Source organism: Saccostrea cucullata, unplaced genomic scaffold, assembly GCF_032062105.1.
Source record: "Saccostrea cucullata isolate Sc308-1 unplaced genomic scaffold, CSIRO_AGI_Scuc_v1 ctg122, whole genome shotgun sequence".
Taxonomy (NCBI): Eukaryota; Metazoa; Mollusca; class Bivalvia; order Ostreida; family Ostreidae; genus Saccostrea; species Saccostrea cuccullata.
The window spans coordinates 157,360-178,449 of record NW_026932975.1 but is presented as its reverse complement, the minus strand read 5'-3'; the positions used below and the strand labels follow the sequence as shown (position 1 = coordinate 178,449).

Below are 21,090 nucleotides of genomic sequence, written 5' to 3'. Positions count from 1 at the left end.
ACGTACTGACACTGCATGGATGGATAAATAAATTCCGGCTTATCTCATTTATTAATTTTTCACAAAAAGGGGGTGAATGATGACATATAATCAAAGGATATATAGAGCTTAGATAACGACGCATATTATGAGATGAACTCAAATATGCGGTATTATCAAAGACCTATATATAATAAACAAATGCTAAGTATTTAAGTTTAATGTTTTATTCGAGTTGGCAGGTATTGTCCACAGTGGTCTACACAACAGTGGGGCAGCCGGCAAAATGGCATACCCCCAACATCAACATAAGTTGTGCCCTCCCTGACGGGAAAAGTAGCACGCTGGGTTGACCTCATTCGTGCTACGGACACATTTCAACACAAATTGTCTTTTAATTATATTATTTTGCTTTAGATTTACATTATATAAGATATAATTTTCAAAGTCAACATCACATATATCAACATCAATCATCACTTATATCAACATCAACCACAAAAAGTCAACAAAATCAACAGTTCAATGGTTAAATTGAAGGTGACGATTTCGCCACATGGGCACCGTAGGTGCCCACCGCCACCTGGTGGGGGTAGGCAACTTCAATTTTACCACCCACCATGGACTCCTAGCCTACTCAAAACCCTCAGCAACCCATCCGTCGTGAACATCACTCTCTCTCATATCCAACCCACTGTAGATTTATGCTGCATTAAAATAAATCTGGTTACCCTTCAAATTTACCGTGCCTTACCCCCCCCCCCCCTCCCCTTTTCCCTGATTTTATATCTTTCGAAGTTGTATTGCTTTGGGTCTCTATTTCTATTATTAATATCCAGCTATTTTACTCAGTCAGAAAGAAAGAACTAACTGGACTAATGTAAGAATATAAAGTGGAAAATATGTCTTAACTAGATTTATCCCTCCTTTTTTATTTATTGGTTTATTCATTTGAATTTTATTTCTTATTCATTTTTAGGTAATTTGAAAGAAAAATTTGTAATATACTTTCCTGCAAAGATTACAAACAAGATGAATGAGATGAGCACCTATACTCTCTACCCCCCCCCCCCCCCCTTAAGGATGATTAAGTTGTTCCTGTATTGTAGAATAATTTTAAGTGTTCATATTCCAACTCTGTCAAGTGCAGAACATATTTTGTGATATTTTGTAACGTATCTTGCCAGTTCTGTAGAAATGAGCTTATCTAAGTACTACTTTATTTTTTAATCCAAGCTCTTCCGAAGACCATGTAAAATTGATTAAATCTTGTATATACTATTTACCTTTGAAGCCAAGAAACACAATAGGGTACATGTACTTTGTATTTACCCCTAAGCATTTGTTAATGTGGATGGACTGCACCAGACATGTAAGGCACCTATGACTAAAAACTTCATTCTAAATCCCTTTCCAGCTAATACTCTATCAAATAGGCATGATCGTACTACACCTTAAGCTTCCTACGTTGGGAATTTTGGGGAGGGACCCCTCCCCCTTTCCTCCTGCAAAAATATGCTGTGGAATGGGTTATTAAAATTATAAACTTCAAAATTATTTTTAAGGCTGTAAAAAATAGCTTTATGATAGAGAGCATGAAAATTAATATGCTAAATTAGTGTAAACCTATCCTTTCTATAATACCCTAAAATGCTGTCGAAGTTTATTTAATCTTAGCACTATGAAAAGTTAACTCCTACTCACTTGTGGATTTGTATTTATATCCCCTAGCTAACCTATATTTTACTCCAGCATGCTAGAGGTTCACAACGAGATACTTTTGACTTGGCTCCGAGGTACATAAGGAGCATAGGGCCGTTAACTGGGGCTCTTATACATGTAGGAGTAACCTGTATTTGTACCCAATAGCTGATGCATGGATGTAATTTACATGTACATATGCAATTATGCACCGACTAATGCATCTTGATTCCATACAAGATAAATGTGTAAACAGAAAATAATTCTGCTAACTGCTCACATGAGATGAGGGATAAACACATACCATATTAATACCTGCGAATGGCAACTGGGTTTGAACTGATATTTTCAATGAAGAAATGCCCCTAAAATATGCAAATGTGTAAGCTAACAGTAAGCGCCTACTATAAAAAAGAAAATATTGTAGGAAATGGGTCAGATTATAATCTAGCCTGTGGTATAAAATGTATCTAACACCCCCCCCCCCCCCCATCCCCGAATTTGTATATCTATGCTGTTAGGAAATCTCGCCTTATGCGGTTCTTTCATCTTATTTATTTATTTATTTATTTTTAAATCTTATAACTCCACATGAATAAAGCAAGTTACCTAAACAATTTATCCTTTTTGAGTTTAAAATCTGTGAATATAGAATTTTAACTGAAGCAAGTTCTTTTATCTGTGTGAAAATAGCAAATCCTTTTTTATCTAATAACTTAGAGACACAGCAAAAGCCAACACTGACAAAAATTTAAGCCCTATTTTAAACCTTATACTGGAAGTTTCATTATAAACCCTCTTTATTTTATCTATTTGTTTATTTATTTATTACTTTGACCATTCATACAGCATATGCCATAAGGAAAATACATCTATTAGAAAGACCAGCACTGCGAACCTTATTCAAATGAGTCTGCATTGACTTTAGCACCTAAAGAACTCTGTAATTTGTCCCTCATCCCTTTCTGAAACTGAATTACTTGATTAAAACTGGTAAAAGTTCAGGGACTTGAAGTTGCATTTCCTATTTTGAGGTTCACTTTCCCTGATGAGAAAGATAACTCAAAGGAATAAATGTTAATTTCCTAATAATTTTGACAAGATTAGCCTATCAATTATTATTATTTATTTATAATAGTCTTTTATTTGTAGAATTATATTTAAATACCTAAAGATTTTTCTTGTATAAGTCTTAAAGAACATTGACGGGAAATAAAAGCCCGTGCTGAAATTTATCTCTGTGTGAATTATCGACATTTTTGGAATAGTGTATATAATGAATTGAGTAAAATAAGTTTACCTGATTTTCATGTTAACTTAAGATAGTACAAAACTTTTCATTTACTAAACACAACTATATAAGATACAAGGCCTTTATGCAGTTAAGGGGTGAGAAGGCATTAAATGTATGTGTCTTTATTGTGTTATCATGATATCAACAAACCTGCTCAAATAAGGTACAGGCCCTGTTAGAAAAATTCATAATTATGTTCACATACACTGAAGACGGCTTCCGAATGTTCAAACAGCCTGACCTTCATTTATTTCCTTTATTTATAACTTGAACCAAATCAAAATGTCAACACAGAATATATATGTGAAACAAGCCTTTGACCCCCCTCTTACTTAATCTGAAGACTTATATATACATATATTAACCAGCAAAATAATAGCTAGACTTGCTAGACAATAGATATCTACATGTACTTAATTAAAATAAAATTCGGGAAATCCTATCTATATCAACTAGTGAACCATTGAGGCCCTAAATTACTATGCACATTGCTATTATTCTGGTTGAGTCTGAAGCTGTCCCCCTTTTCAAGCCCCCTAAGAGAAGAGATATCCGAATAGATGAGGATGCTGCTGGTCCTAATATAACTATTAATATGTAGATTTGACAGACAATGTACAATTCAACTTGGGTGCATAGAACCTATGCCCCCAGCTTTAACAGCCTGAATTGTTCATTGCAATGCTTCCGTGCAACTGATTACTCAAAATCTATTTAGTCATCATTCATATTTACTTACCTTGAGTTTTGTCATAGCATGTGTACATGTACAACTGTAAATATGTATAAACAAATACACATCTTATTTCATGTTAAATTCATATACATAAAAATGCATTAATTGTAATATAACAATTAACATTCAAAAGCACCACAAGCACCTTCTTTATTTTACTTCAAATTATTTTATTTCACAATTGATTACTGCCTTTGTTGCAATTCTATACCTTCCAAGCCTCTCTTTGGACCATTGTTTAGGTTGAATGGCCTTGATTGAAAATTTATATCCTTTAATTAGAGTTCTGTTCCTATGTGAATCAGGGTAAATAACATTTCTAAAGACATGATACAATAGCTTTATCAAACTTTAATTTATTTTCAATCTGTATGTTTTCTATTTATTCACTGTTTTAAGGAAAAGTTTTTTATGTCACAAAATATTTTGACTGATAAACTGATAAATACAACAAGCCCGAAGTTACAAAATAACCCATCCCCATATTGTAAGAATTATAACTATGCATATTCCCATTTCTAAACCCCCTAAAGATAGGCCAAGGGAACTAAGTATCTAAATATAGGCTACCATGTGTACGGATGTTTGACCAATGACCTTGAATAACACGGACCGAATAAAGTTGAATTTCAAACCTATTTTTAGATTAGCTCATTTTGTTTAAATAATATTTCACTAAGTACGTTTTTCCTCATTCAAAATATACTGATGAAGTTGGTTATTATTACCATACTTGTGTATCTTGTACCATGTGCCAGTGTTTAAAGTATGGACGGGAGGCAAATCCATCTGTTTCAATCCAATGAAATATTTGCCATCGAGCAATATCAATGTTGATAAGATAATCCATGTTAATTCTTTGACAGAAACTTAACTTTAAAAACTGGGAATTATTAAAAAATATTTCATAATACAGAAAAATAAATCGGATACTTTCATCACCCACCTTTCACTTTCATTGATGCATAGAAAAGGGGAGATAACCCGTAAACCTAGTAACTACGTACTGACACTGCATGGATGGATAAATAAATTCCGGCTTATCTCATTTATTAATTTTTCACAAAAAGGGGGTGAATGATGACATATAATCAAAGGATATATAGAGCTTAGATAACGACGCATATTATGAGATGAACTCAAATATGCGGTATTATAAATTATAAATGGCCATTTTCATTCATATGTCGATTCGATATATGCAAATAAACTTGAAATAAATGACACTACCAAATATGTCACAACTACTTCATATTTGGATGTTTTACTAACTAAAGACGATAAGGGTCAACTGACAAGTAAATTGTAATTTGTATGACAGCAAGATAACTTCAGCTTTTTCCATCGTCAACTTTTCTTATCTATGTAGAAATGTTCTGCTGCCACCTGCATATTGTGCTTATGTCTCCAAACCTATTTGCTACTCAAGAGCATGCTGTGAGAGAAAGATCGATTTGTGATACGAAGTGGGTTATTCTTACATAAGTTGACGTTACAGTAATTTTAACAATCTTGTTTGACTACGAATTGTTCTGTCTACTTGGATCATGTAGGGCTCACGGCGTGTGTGACCGATTAACAGGGGATGTTTTCTCCTCCTTGACATCTGATCCCACCTCTTGCATTTCTGAGAATGCGTGTTTATGCCCTGTTCATAGAATTGTACTATTTATAGTTTGCATTACATCCGGTCTCTTTTTTTCGTGAGCAATATTAATGTGGATTCATCGCAGATCAGACTTTGAATGCCAATCAACAGTTTTTTAACAAATGAAAATAAATATACTTGTATAACTTTTCTAGTCTTACTAAGATAACATCTTCGATTGTTGATATGCAATACAAAAGTAGTGAATCAATGTCCTGTGCCTAATTAAAGGGTGCATTTTACATTAGAAAGCCTCCGGATAAAATCAAAGGAATATGTTTTTTTTATAAAATGATACCTTCTTACGCAACATCTACTTTTGAGTTCTTCAATATCCTTGTATTTCATACCACTTCTAATTTATTTAATTCAGTTGTCTGAGAATATTCGCCTTCATGAGTAGATTGGAATTGTGGTATAGAAATACGTAAATCTAAAAAGATATAGAATCTTGAATTATTAAAGAACACAAGAAGTCTTGTGATTGCGTTCAATCTGGAATGTTTGCATTAGTTCTTTCCTCAGAATAATTATTAATACACTGTTATTAACTGTTAAATGAAAATAAGCCATATTCGTCTTCTCATATGCTTTATCTCTGTTTTCTTAAGAGCAGAAGGGTTTAAAAACAAGGTTGCTGTCGTCAATAATGGGTGTTCTTTGTTTGGTTTCGCATGTTCCCTGACACAATTCTCAGTCTTATTGAATTATAGTTCATCAATATTATTAAAGTAAATAAAATCTTATCAATACATTTTCAAAACTGTTTTGTTATTCATTATTCCCGGGTCTTATTGTCTGTAATTTCTACAGAATGCACTTGATCTTTATTTCTTGAGGGGCGGATCTTAGGGAGGTCGTTACGGGAAAATTAGAACTACCGGTATCCTACTATAGATGATGCATTTATCTTTCGACATCTCAATGGTTTTATTTAATGTTTCTGAGGCTAGAGAAATTGATATTTCTGTACAGGAGACCAAATACAGTGTAAATTATATTCTTTTTGTTTCATTTCTGAGTCTAATGAAATATATTTATCTTATGCGATATACGGATTTATATAATTATGCAACCCTTTTTTAGTTTTTGAAAATTTTTAGCTCGAGTTTTTGTTTTTCTAAGTAATGTTTCGTTTAAACAATAGAAAAAGAAGCAAGAGAAAAAACAGTTTGCAATTGGGAATTGGGATATAAAATTATGCTTCGTAATATGCTATATGTTGAGAATTTTCCATTTTTTGGCAAACTACAATGAAATAAGTTTATACACTAATGTATATGAACCGTCTACGTTTCTTCGTAAGTTGGTACCTAGGACTTTATGAATTGTTGTCAAAACAAACAATATTAATTAATTGTAATGTAATAGCTGATTAGATTAAGGTCCAGATTCCGAAGAATGGTTCGTCCTGCTTCTGGTGCGGTTGGATATTCTCAATTTTCTCCGTGTCGTGATAAAGTATATCTTTCTATAAGTTTTATTTTTCGTGCTAGATTGTGGTTGAACGTAAAATGATCATATCAAACTTACTTAAGGGGAAAATAAATGCAAAACACTAGTAGACATCTTCAAAACACAGCAACAAAAAAAAAAAGAGAATTTGGCCAGACCAAAGACACATTTATTGATTGAATGACCCAGACTATAATCTTTCTATGCATTATTTGATTTTTTAGAATTATTTGGAATATGATGATACTCAGTATGTTTTAGACTTTTAGAGGTACATTGCACTAAATTTCTTCACGTTTGACGATAAAACAAACACGACCCCATCCCCATTTTATGAACCCCTATACAAATGCTCTAGTATTTATTTGCATTTTATTTGATAGATGTCAATAAGTTTATGGCGTTTAAATAACCAGAAACCATACAGTTATAGCATGAAATGTACACAGTATATGTTTAACAAACATTAAAGTCGCGAAAGATCGAATTTTTAATCAGCAGTCAAAGGAAATTGGACTTTTGGTGGGGAACATGCCGTTTGTTTGACTAATTATTATTTGATTTAATTATTTTCCTCGGGATGCGTTTGAATTTGTTGCGAAATAATAAACTATACAAAGCATCAAGCTCAAAAAATACTCGATCTAGCTCCCGTATGTACGTATGTGCATATGGCAAGATCTTGTTTTTGCTATGAACACCCCCTCCCGTTTTATCGGTCCAATTAATGGGGGAAAAAACAAACGATAAGAGGTGCACATTATAGCGCTTCAAAATAAAATAATTATTACCAGCATGTCACAAACTTGTCTCTTTTTTGTAAGGCTCATTATTTGTATTGTATATTACATTGTTAAGGAACCAGGATTTAATTATGCAAGTGGTAATTCAAATTATACCCATAACGAAAATGTGAAATCATATATATATTTTTTTACCAAAATCAATAACATCAAAACGTACAACAAAAATTTTATACAACCATTTCCAACGATAAATTGAAGTCCAGGCTTCTTCTTTTTTTTTCTTTTTTTTTTACTTTATTGCCGGACAGCTGCTTTTTCAATAAAAATACTTCGCACATATACTTACCTTACCATTTGCAAACTTATTTTGCTAAAAAAAAAACATTCTGACTTTACACACACATACTATAGAGTTGATATTAAAAAGATGCTTGAAATTCTGATTGACAATATCTATGTAGTTTTTGGAGACCAGGTCTTCCAACAATCTGTCAGAAGTCCTATAGGTACCCTTTTTTAGCTTCTCTTCAAATGTCGAGACTCAGTATATCCCAATGGGCTTGACATAAAAGATACAACAAAGTCTGACAATTTTTTTTCATATTTGAAGATTTTACTAGAACACAACAAAGCTTTATCGTAAACGTGATTTTTCTACTTTTCCATTGTAAACATCCTCTACAATTATGCAGCAATATACTTGGTACCTTTATCGCATACATACGTAGTTAATGTCTCTCGGTTAATTTGATGCTAAAGAGCATGTTCTACGTGTGAACAATTTTTAAAAACGAAGCCAAGATTTGACAACCTAGTTGAAGAAACAATTATTTCAACCAAGTTGATGAAACAAAGATTTCAACAGTCTTGTTTGAAGCCATCGTTTCGAAAGATTTATGGTCGATACAAAGATTTTGTCAGCAATACAACCTATCATTAAGTCATATACTGACTTACGTTTTTCATACTAATTGCTAGGTCATTATTTCTATTAAATTGTCTATGGATTTTCCGTTTTCCCCGATGAAAAGGCACATGATGGGTGTGATCGGTCGGCGGGGGATGCTAACTCCTCCATGGCACCTCTGATATTTCGAAGGACTGGTTTTGCTCTGCTTCCGTATTGCTTATCTGTGACATTTAACGGCTGCTTATCCATGCTATGCCACTGCAATGTTACAAAACGCTAAGAAGCGCCAGAGACAAGACCAAAAGAAAAAAAACACATATGATGCAAAAAACAAATACGTTTTTCGGCTAATATGGAATGTTTTTACTAATGCTTCGTCCTTTTGAAAATTTCAGACCATCCTGCCCCACTCTCGAGAAATATCCAACTATAAGACATTGAATATTCTTTATTCCTGTCTACAGGAAATAGGCATTGTCTCTTAATTAGGTCGCTGAGAGTGCTGAACTGTAGAAAATGTGGATGAGTTTCGTGCCAATTGGGATATAAAATATTTGTTAATTCGTATTGTTTTCTCAATTCAAACCACTTAATGAAGCTTGTGCTCATTCAGAGAGCGCGCGAAGGGTTTTTAAAGGCCGGCACTTTGCCCTCTGCTAGCAGTCTTGTTTTACAATCCTAATTAAATGGAGGAAATTTTTAAACATTTAACCTTTTACCTTCTTCTGCTAAATGGAATTTCAGTCTCTGAATCAGGTAATGAATTGGAATTAAATTTAATAACTTAACTTTATGATTAAATTTAATGAAATGTTTCAAAATAGGCCAAAAAAAAATAAAATAAAAATCGTTTAAGGTACTGCAATTGTGGAGATTATATGAAAATATTATGCAACACTCCAAATTGCTAGCATGGAGGAAGATTGTTAGATCCGTGCGCCATAAATTTTACGAAGATAATCAGTTTTTAAAAAAAATGTTTTTATAGAATTTTTTTTCCATAATACATAGAATATTGAATTGTAAAAGAATGTTGAGACTGAAAGTGTATGCATACAAAATATTGAAACTGCAAATAGATTCAAATAAGGAGATTTAGACAGAAATTAAAATAAATGCAGTGCAAATTCTAATGTGTCATAACTGCACGACTTGAAATTTAAGAAGAATTAAAAGATTAATAGAATTTTGAACTAGATTTTTAGTTTAAGTTAAAACTGTTGAAAATGACAGGACTTTAAAGGCATTTCGGATACATATGTGGTGGCTAAAAGGATGGATTAAACGTGATGCATTTCAAACTCCCATGATAAAATAGAATGAATCATTTAGTTTTTTATTTTATATCCTCATCGAAAAAAAATCTCTGCGCTCTGTTTCCTTCAGTATTTTTGCTAATGAATTATTGATTTTTAAATGTCACCAATTATATCTAAGATATCTAACTACCCAACGGTCCATGGCGTGATAACTGCACAAAAAATTATCATTTGAAGGACATTCGAGTAATTTACGAATCAATCCATCCCGATGTTTTTGGTTCATGATTTGCATAATTACAAATTAAATGTAAAGATATATATTAAGATAAGATGAGTTTCTGCAACATCAAGCAAGTGTTCTACAAAAAAAAATTAATTTTCCAAAATGTGCAATGGTGAAAAAGGGATGAGGTGTGCGTTGTTTCTTGCAGCGAATTTTGGTTCTAAGAATTCAGTTGTCAATGATGGAATACGGTGAGGAAGCGGTATTTCCTAAAAATTTATGGAAATAGGAAGTCGTTGGCTATTTTTTTTACTATGATCAAATTACCCTAACATCAAAATTGAGTTTTATTTTTGTTTTTATTTAATTATGGATCTCGTGTCTATTTTTGTCTGCAATTTAACTTTTCAAATTGGATGAACAAAAGTGTTCATACCTGATTTTTGATACTTTTTAAGCTTATGAAAATTTGTGATTTCGTGTACAAGATTTGTTGATTCTCCACTTTAAGAATTAACCGAAGCGAAAAATGCCCATCTTTACACGTATAAATGTTACTTCAAAATATTCATAGAATCTTCGCAGAAAGAATAAATATCTAAATCCTCCTGCAGTTTTTAATGGGCCCGGCGATGTTGTTAAATTAAATATTTATTAAAAGTGTTTTATGAGGTCGTTGTTCGTTTAATCCATTGATTTTGATATAAAAAATACGCAGGTGCAGTGACTTTTGCCAGTAGTAGATAATTTGGTCTTATTTGATTGCCCATCTGGAACTTTGAAAATTTCAGTGGAAAATTGCAGTCGGTATCTTCGAAAAAAATCTGGAAGCTTTCTGACAGAAACCGGTTGATTTGATAAGAATATCGTTCAATAAATCCTTTTCAAAATATTTCAAACTAAACTGGAAATCTAATTTAATACTTTAAGTAAGTCTTTATTGGATAATTTCTTCGGTTGGTAGCGTTATATCATTATTTATTTAACGGTCAGTTATGCTCTTGAAAGATTAATTTCTCGTTGACGTCACAAGAAAACTGTTGATGTAAAAAGAAAGTTTAAGTATTCGTGCACTTGGCAGTTGGCCGAATGAACCATACGAGTCCGTAATGTTACGGAAAAGGGGACATTTCATTTAATTCGTGACAAATAATTGCTGGAAAATTAAAAAAAATGTCGATGTGTTAGTATTTCTAGGACGGAAAGGAGGCATTTTATCTACTTTTTACTAGAACGAAAGTCACTCTTACTGATAAACTAATAGGCAAAATAAATATATAAATAAAATAAAGGGGGGTTTATAATTTTTTGCCTTCCTGATCCTATCTTCTTTATTCAAAACATATTGAAGGACTATGTTTTAATATTAAAACAGGTCTCATCTTCCTTTCTGTACAACATCACCTGATTGTTACACAATGCGACAATTCAAGTACTTCATAAACACGTTTTTTTTTTTGCATTTTTAAAGTCTCGTTTAAGCTGAAGAGGCAACGGATGAATAAATGATTTTTAACACGTGTGTGATTGCAACCCCCCCCCCCTCCCGTTAAAGCTGTTCCAAGGTCCCGAGCCACTAAAAAATGACATTGCTTTTAAACTATGACGTCACTATTCTACTTTCTTGAATAGTTAATCCAGATATGGTTTCAAGTTCAATGAACTAGTGAGGATACAATGCAAGTTGACCCACATTTGAAATGACTATTGAGGTGTGAACCAGTCCTAAAATTACAATAGGAAAATTTACGAATAATAGCACCTGTCCAGTAATATTGTAAGCAGTTTAATTTAGCGTAATATCCTTGAATTCAAGTAGTGTATCAATACTCATATCATTTTACATAATTTCATACAAGGTGGGTATACCAACGCTTTCATAAAAGTCAATCTCCTTGTTAGGGTCTTTAAAGGGACTTTGATCTCGCGAGATAGTTATATAATAAATGTCCATGACATTGTTTCAACTTGATTGCAAAAAAGTGAAGCTACTTTAACAACCTTAATCTTCATGTCACAAATTGCATAATTTATGTTTAGAACTAAATCCCCCTAAATCACGTTTCAGCGCAAAAATATTTAACATTTAAGATACAAGATGTTCGAAGCAAAATGTCGGGTTTCAGAGAGAGACAGAGGAGGGGGGGGGTAGAGTGAAGTAGAGGGATTTTCTTTTTAATTGATTTCATTTTCTTTTTGGCGTTCGACACGAGATTGAATGGGGTTTTCTTTATTTGCCATTACATGCTCCTTTGTTCGAAGATTTTAGGATGTGCATATGCCATGTATAACATACAAGATAATTATTTTGATAAATGGCTTTTTTAAAATTTGGGTTTGGAACTAACGTTATATATTTTTGCACTAAAAACTGTTTCCCAAAGACAATCTTTGGCAGTTTGTAAAAAATGTCAGCGATATGGAACATGGTCTGGCAATTGTAAATCGATCACGCTAAAATCGCATTTATTATATTTAAATAATACTTAGAGGAGATCGTCGTATCTAGTTTTTGGACATAAAATACACTCTATACAAGCTATCTAGCTTATAGATACATATGACGACACTACAAGATGTGATAATCTAAAATAACCCGTAAAAAGATCAAAATCGCTATCATGTCTTTTTAGGTCATCAGGATTTTGCAAATAACCCATGTGTACTAATAAAATATCTTCAAGATCACTCAAAGGAAATGCACAAAGAAAAATCTGTAGATTGTTGGAAAAGCATTGGGTTTAAGAAAATGTTTTAAAACGTTGTAGAATATTTTATCGCGGTCTTGTATGCTTTTGCCATTGTTGTGTATTGATGACTCTGGCCTAGAGGGGTATTAGAGAGGGTATTCGCTTGTGTGAAGTCTCAAATATGTTTGCCCACTTAAAACTTCAAGTGAAAATGTCGTGAAAAACAATTTGTACTTCAAATCGATTCAGATATAAGATTTTAATTGAAACATGTTGGCTTTGAGAGATAGAGAATTCAATATTCTTTTAAATTATGATAACTTTAACGAGAAAAAAGGAAACAATTAAATATTAGAATTTTGTTGTTGTCATCTAAAAAATAAAAAGTGATAGGAAAGTATATGATATGTTTGTTCACCAATCAAGGGCCCTCAGGGGGCATTAACAAATTATTACAATATGATTACTCTCATTACAATTGGATAGGAAAGTATAAGGTACTTATTATTTTAAACAAAATTAATTTTGACACAAATTAAAATAGATTGTTAAATGCACATGACTGTTTTGTATTTCAGTAATTTAATAATTTTGAATTTTTTGTATTCGATAATAAAATTTGAAATTAGAATTCTGATTTACTCGCTGAAACAAATTTAGAGAGAATGGGGGATGGATAGAGAGAAAATATAATTGAGAAGAGAGAAAGAGAGTTGAAGATATACGACCAGATTCGTATGATCAATGCAAAAAAATTAAATCATTTAGGGTAAATTTTTGCATAGATAGTAAGGCATAAAAGTTATGTTAAATTAAAATGTACGGTATTAAAATCAAAGATCTTTTTCTGTAATAAAAACAGACACACATGTTCATATACCTAAGGAAAAGGAACGAATACCTACATTTTACCTTTAAAGAAGATATTTAAATCACATATCCCAGAAGCTGAAATTAAGCAAACAATCAAATTAAAAACTGGGTTTTCAATAATGCGTCGTGAAATCTGTTTGGATAAACGAATTTCTTTCGACCAATCGCATAGTTGCGCAGACTTATATTTTTCATTTGATCATTTTCATATATAATTAATTTAACTTAGTAATATTGGGGTCAGTGTGATAAAACACGTCAAACAGAATGCACTGCGGGCAGGGGCTTTCTGTTCTGTTGGTCCTATTAGCTCACTCAGGGACCGTGCTCAGTTGTGAGTTTTCTTTTTTGTTTTTAATTTAAATTTAGTTAATTTCGTTAAAAAATATTTTTTTACATACTTAAAAAAACTTCCACATCAAAAATTAAAAACTAGTTTATATAATTCTTTTTTTTAAGAGAAAATAATAGTTTTTAAAAATATTTGACATCAGACGTTTTGTAAAAATGTCTAGTCATCCTATACATTAATAAAAACGGTTTTCCATTTCTATTAGGAAAATTGCACGCGGGTCATTAGATAAGTTAATGAATGTTTAGGAGTTTTGTTTGAAAAAAAAACTTTTAAAAGCGTTATTTTTTTTATTGTAAAATAATGTCGCCCAGAATTTTATAAATTTCCCAAATCTTAAAAAAAAACGGTGGTAATATTTAAAATATCGATTTTCGTAGTTTGTGGATGAAAAATATTTAAACAAATCAATACATTATGAAATTGTGTGGATTGTGGAAATCGTTTCTGATCTATATTCATATTGGACCTTGATGTAAAATAAACATGTTTTAAAAAAATTATAAAGACATAAAGTTCGTAAATCATTTTATGGAAAGTGTCTAAAATCAATTGCTATAAGATAATACTTTGTCGCTTCATGTTAAGTCCCAGTCAAGGAATTTATGTTCTCGCTAGAATTGAAAAATGTCTTTTGTTGAAAAATTCAATCATGTATTCTTTTAGCAAACATGGGAAGAACGTGAGATCAAAGCTGTAAAGACGAGCGTCTACATGATTTTTTTTTATAGATGCGGTTACTTTTAAAGTAAAAAAAAAAAGGCATTTAAAAGATTCTTAAAATTTTATGTCTAGATGCGTTTAGGTCAAACTAAAGTATATCTTCCTTTTTTTTAATTTCTTTTCATCTCATTTATGCTAAGTTGGTTGTTTTGAAAGTTTAATATAAAATACACGAGATTAAAGTTTTAAAACTGTTGAAAATATGTTAACTTTAGAGCTCTAGCTGAAGGTTATACCTCATAAGTGTATAGCAATTGTTTAATGCATATGTTTTATGTTTCATAGCAAACATTGATTCTACAAAGTGTAATGGGTTGTAACTGATTTGCATGAATGATGAAGAGAGGGTTTGTTATTCATTGAAAAATTGGTAAAAATTTCAATTTAAACATTTTTCAGAGGTTGCATGCCTTCTCACTTAAATTACAAACCTGTGGAAAATCATGCAAGAAACAATGTTATTTTTTAAAACAATTTAACAAATTCCAGCATTCAATTTGCGAAGAAGGAAATTGAAAATCATTGGATATCAAAATGAAGCAATTTGAACTTTAGCAAGAAATCTGAGGAATACGTTTCTGACTATATTTCCTGTTCAATATACATGTATATCGTTATTTGGCTGCTCGACAAAGCTTAATTGATTGTATATTCAGTTACTCCGTACTGTACACTAAAGTATTAATGTAAAAATTGAAAAAAAAAGTATTGCACATTGAAAGTATACTTTTTTAACCATCTCGTTAACTGCAAATCTCACGTGTATGGAGACAATGACACTAGCGCTAAATCAACTTTCTCGGTGTTTTAATTTTAAATGCTCTCTCTCCCTCCACCCCCTCCCCTCTCTGATCTGCGCACATACTCTAAAGAAACATTTTTTTTTTAAGTTTTAAGCATAAAAGTTAGAGCACATGATTTGAAAGTCAATAGTTCAATGAGCTTTACAAGGTATCAAGCGACAACCTTCTTTTGTAACGTTCCTAATTTTGTCGGCCTCAGTGCGTTAATTTAAAGAATTACGAAGCCTGATTAGGTAATAAAGATCGGGGTCAGGACCCATCATTCAACAACATTCAACGCACTGTCAGATGTTGACTGGTAAAAAATGAGAAACAGGGGAGATAATTATCACCATGACTGGCGATGTTTACAGAATGTAACCCATCCCCCTTTTTCTTTTCAAAATGCATCATTAAAGGTCATTTTATGGAGACTTTTTTTTATTGCTACAACATTCGACAGTTTGACAAGAGTCATAAAAAATGTCATTGATATGTTTGTTAAAAAGAAGAGCTAGATCATTATGTAAGTTGACTTGACACTTTTTTAAGTGGAAGTTTTTTATGAAACTTTATTGATTGGACCTGCGAAATATTAAAAGTAGCTTCTTCCATGCCTAGATTGAGGGGAACTAAAGATTAATGATTTACTTAGATATTATTTTAAATGAAGTCTTCCTATGGGCCATTGCCCTAAATTCTAACATGTTGGTGGAATCAATAAAGTATGCGTTCTGTATCTACCAACAGACAAATTTATCGATATTAAATGCTCGTCTTTGAGAAACGTTGTCTGTTCTTATGATTTTCAATAAGATTTTCAAATGCTCAAGAAAAAAATCTGTCGATACTAGAATATTTCTATTTACAAAGAGATAAAAGATATCGGAACAATTCTCTTAAGCCCAATTCAGTTTTGTTGATAAATCCAGTAATTTATGAACAAATTGACGTGGTCCATTTTTCACACCCTTTCAGTGCTCGCTACATGCGCACAATAATATTTTGGGTTATCAGTTATAAAACTTATTGTGCGATCAGTGGTTGAAGCCGAGCCTTACATAAGAAAAAGAAAATTTAATCTTTATTATCTTAGCATTTCGAGTAAATTATAAGAAGGGTGGGAGGGGTGCGTACACAAAACTATGTTGTTCCAATGGATTATCGGAAATTTCATATTCATTGTACTGGTGTATATTCACGAGTACAATGTAATCAAATTTGTTTTATTTAGACATGTGTAAAAGAAAATTAAATGAAAACCACCGTCAATTAGATCATATTTACCAACACCAAAAGAACTCTTCACATTAAAACTTTTCGAGTTTTATAAATAAAAATTTCAATGAAGAGTAAATATATCATGTTGGCGTTAGAGGAATCGGATAATTAAAAAATAAACATATCAATTGGTCGCCTTTTTTGAAGGGATGTAAAAGTTACTATATTAAATTTACTCAAAATTTTAGTCAACATTGATTCCTGTGTATTGCATTAAATTTTAGAAGAATATGCCTGTAATTTACAAAAGTACGAATTGATTGACATGCTGGGTGTTCACGCTGTGTTCGTTTGCCGACCGAGACAAATCTTACATAATACTTACAATGATAAAAGGATATTTTCAAAAGAAAATCAATTCGGGACCAAGTTACACATAAGTAATAATTATGTGTCCTTTTGAACGAGGTTAATCTGTAGCATATATGTTCTGTTCTAAGGAAATGAGCTTCGTAAGATAATTCACTTTTATCTTTTTATTGAAAATCCTCGTCGAACTTTTTTTTATATCATATAATAATCAATTAATTCAATGATCATTGTTGACCGAATTGCTTCGTGCTATCGGAGAAAATCGACATTTGAAACATACAATCAAATATTTCATTTTCTTTTTAATACATTTGATTCGAATGAAAAGGCAAATAAAGTATATACTCTGGTCGACTTTTCATGATGAATGTAGGGTCATAGGAGGGTCAAGATTTTTTGAAAGTCTGTCATTGAACTTCCAATTATATATTGTAAAAATCACATAAAAGGTCTTTAAAAGCGTAACATTTATATCAATTAGAACTGAAATTGAGATTTCTACTCATCAAAGAATGCCTTTAGATATCTGTAAAGCAGATTAAAACCCTGAGATGACCTTGCATATTTAAAACATATAATATAGAGATAATAATTTAAAAGGCATATACGTGCAAATACTCATGACTGCATGTACTTATTTGCCCTACATGTAATTGCCCTAAATATTGCACAGCACATAACCATATGCAATGCTATCCATTTTAATCAAATAAGGAACGTGCTCATGCAAACGAACTTAGAAAATAAAATACCCCTTCCCATCTATCTCCAAATATATTTTTTATTTCGGTACTTTCATAATGTACTTATGCTATATTTTTTAATATTTTATAGCCAAGGTAACACACATTGACCCCGCTTTTGGGAGTATTGCTGGAGGAACCAGGGTCACTTTATATGGCGATGGTATTTATCATTTTTCATTTCTTGAACGAATCTTATCAAATTTTGTTTTACTCAAAAGTGTAAAGCTTCATTTTTCATATGAAACTTAAGAGAATGAACATCAACATTTTTAATATCATGTTAAACAAGAATATCTATAAATATACATATTTTCTCTTTGATAATTAAAAAAAATCAGGGTTTGCTGCAAATCAGTTTAACTGGGGAACTGGAAATGAGAATCTAGGAAATGAAGTGACAATCGTGTCTGGAACACAGTCTTATAAGACCGAGATCCACAAGGATGGCAGCAACGAAAACCAAATCCAGTTCTACACTCCGTTAGTATTTTACATTTCATTATTTTTTATGCATTTATTAAGACATATTGTACTAAAATAAATATATTGGACTGAAATTAACAAAAAGTTGTTTTTTTTTTTATTATTATTATTTCATATAATCGGAAACTACGAAAAGTAAGATTGAGTTTTCCGAGAGACATGCTATCAGAGGAAAAAAAAAACAAAATAAATACCTTTTGTATTATTAGGCCCTTGCCTGCAGGGAAATATGGATTCAAGGTCAAGGTAGATGGAAAGGAGGTGACCAGCCTTTGCACCGCGGATTCCTCAAAATGCGTCTTCGAGGTAAGAAAAGAGTCGGGTTCGGTATACACAATTTGTTTGCGGACTTTTCAAAACAGACGTTTGTGGGAATTTGTCGAACTGGAAAATCGAAAATGAAAAGTCATATAAGAAAATATAAAACAGGTTGAATTTATATTGCAGAAATCTAAATACACTGTTTTAGTATTAATGAGCAATAGGTCGCTGAAATATCTGTTTCATAATGATTGATTTAAAGAAACAGCTCATTATGAAATAATGAATGAAACGGTGATACATTGTACATATACAATGATTATAACTGGTTAATAGGACGATTGCATCGGTTTTAATACGCGACGTTGTTATTTTACAGACGATTGCATGGGCAACACCAACCATCGAAAGTGTTTACCCAAGATCCGGGAAACCAGGTACCATATCTGACTTTGTTTCTTTCCTTTCACTCTCATTTCTTCTATTTCAGAAAATATTATGAAATAACTTAGCTGCAGATCCGTAGCTCTTTGCTTGAGAAAATTTTGACAGATAAAGCAGAGAGCTACAAAGCCAAGCGTTGTAAAAACCTTTGATTTGTGTCGCTGATTTTTGGTTGCTCACTTTAGGCATAATTTCTTGTATTTTTAGCTTTTTCCCACTTTCAGAATGATATCCAATAATTGAGCATTTATTTCACAGCTATTCTTGATACTTTATTTACCTTTCAACGGTCCCAAACAGCACTTATTTGGTTAAAAAAAATTCCATTTGAACATCTATGTATTGTAGGAGATTGTGCTTAAATAAAATCTTTCAAAGAACATATGCTTGCCCCAAAATAGGAGTAAAATATATGATTAATTATCAGATACCATTTCTAAAGCGGAGAAAAACATAAAATACAAGAAAAAATACCCGAAGTGAGCCACCAACTAGCTCTGCTTTATCAGTCCAAATTTTCTCAAGCAGAAAGCAACAGTTCTGCAGCTAGAAATGATTCCACTTTTGTCAGTTTGTACATGTACATCAAATGAAACTATTTGCTAATGCATTTTAAAAGTATAAGCATTTTTACCTTCTTTTTTTCCTTTGGATTATCACAGCTATAACACTGTGGGTTTTGAAATCAATTTGATAAATCTGAAATGTTTTTAATTTAAACAGGCACACTTTTGACGGTGAACGGTAGAATAATCACCACCAGATATGGCAGCAACATTGATGAGAGTGACAATGGAAGAACTGAGAAACTCCTCAGGTTAATTTTTTTTAGTTTTACTTGATCATAATTAAAACAGATGATATATAACATGTACTGAATTCTTTGAAATAACATGAACTGAATTCTTTGTAAACAGCTAACAAAAAAACTTTAACATATTGAAGGTGAAACTTTTATATAGAAAACCAATGCTGTTAGAACAATAGATTGAGAAAAGTGTTTGTAAAGGGTAAATCATTGTAAATTCCAAAATGGAGATGTAAAATTAATCCTTACCTCCCAAAATTAATAACATGAATTCAAGTGAAATTTTCTTTTAACATAGCTAAAATATTTCCAACATTGAGCTTGGTGAAATATTGAGGTTCACACTATCATGGATTCAATTTGTGTGTGATTAAAGTGTATAATACATGTATTTCAATAGGCCTGATGTAGAATTCTTTTTTCAGGGTGTATGCTCCGCAGGGTTACAAGTGTGAGATGAAAGCTCCAGGCACAGACACATTGTGAGTACTCTTTTTGTTGCTTTTGTTGTTTTTGTTGTTTGCCTTTTAAGTAATTATGTGTATCATATACAGTTTTCAGCATCTATGCTTTTTTTTCTGTTGATTAATTTTAATTGAATAAATATATCAGTTTTACCTTACTTCTGATTCACTATTGTGATATGTTTTTTTTTTTTGCTTTACTTTTTACAAATGTGATGTCTTAAAACTGTAGCAAAACCATCCACAGGAATAATATTTAGATTTTTTTTCAATTATATTTTTTTCATAAGCCACAATATTTATTTTTTTAACTAGTTATGGAATTGGTTTAGAGAAGGAGACAAGCTGGAGAGGACATTTCACTTGTAAAACAACTGGAACATATGTCAGTAAGTGTAGAGGGAATACAATCTACAAGTAGATGTCAAAAACTAATCAAAATCCTGAAGAGTAATTTCATGTAAAACCAATTTGGAATTAAAAAAATGCTGAAAAATAATTTTGGTGCTTAAACATTTCATTTCTTACTCTATTCCAGCTAGTGGAAATATCAGCTTCATTGTGGAAGGAATGTTTGGAAGGTATGTAATGAGTATATACATAAATTACATCGTCTTTAGTTATATCCTAAAAACATGGAATAAAACTTTAAAAATATTTTTTAACAGATCTCTCCCAGTGAATGATGTTCTGAAGTACAGCGCAGAAGGTGCCATCCAAATGTTTCAGACCTATGCAGGTATTTAGAAAAAGATGAAAAAAAAAATTATATGCAGTTAAGTAATCATTATATGCAGTTAAGTAATCAGGATCTAATAATTTGGACATTTCATCTTCCAAATGAAATTTAATATCATCTGAAAAATAAAATTAGATTTCTATAATCTTGGTGTGTCTTTGCCTCAGATTATTTGGCA

The 21,090-nt window shown here is 31.7% G+C and overlaps 1 protein-coding gene across 1 annotated transcript in view; it reads left to right on the top strand.

Moving 5' to 3' along the window:
• The first annotated feature begins 9,140 nt into the window (after positions 1-9,140).
• The window catches only part of LOC134236699 (fibrocystin-L-like), a 42,874-nt gene continuing 30,924 nt past the window's right edge, over positions 9,141-21,090 (top strand). Inside the window, exons 1-10 of the mRNA XM_062718872.1 lie at positions 9,141-9,225; positions 17,802-17,873; positions 18,052-18,193; positions 18,406-18,502; positions 18,837-18,894; positions 19,625-19,718; positions 20,135-20,191; positions 20,489-20,566; positions 20,716-20,754; positions 20,842-20,912. Of these exons, the coding sequence (XP_062574856.1) occupies positions 9,156-9,225; positions 17,802-17,873; positions 18,052-18,193; positions 18,406-18,502; positions 18,837-18,894; positions 19,625-19,718; positions 20,135-20,191; positions 20,489-20,566; positions 20,716-20,754; positions 20,842-20,912 (778 nt within the window). The 5' untranslated portion in view covers positions 9,141-9,155. The remainder of the gene's footprint in view (positions 9,226-17,801; positions 17,874-18,051; positions 18,194-18,405; positions 18,503-18,836; positions 18,895-19,624; positions 19,719-20,134; positions 20,192-20,488; positions 20,567-20,715; positions 20,755-20,841; positions 20,913-21,090) is intronic.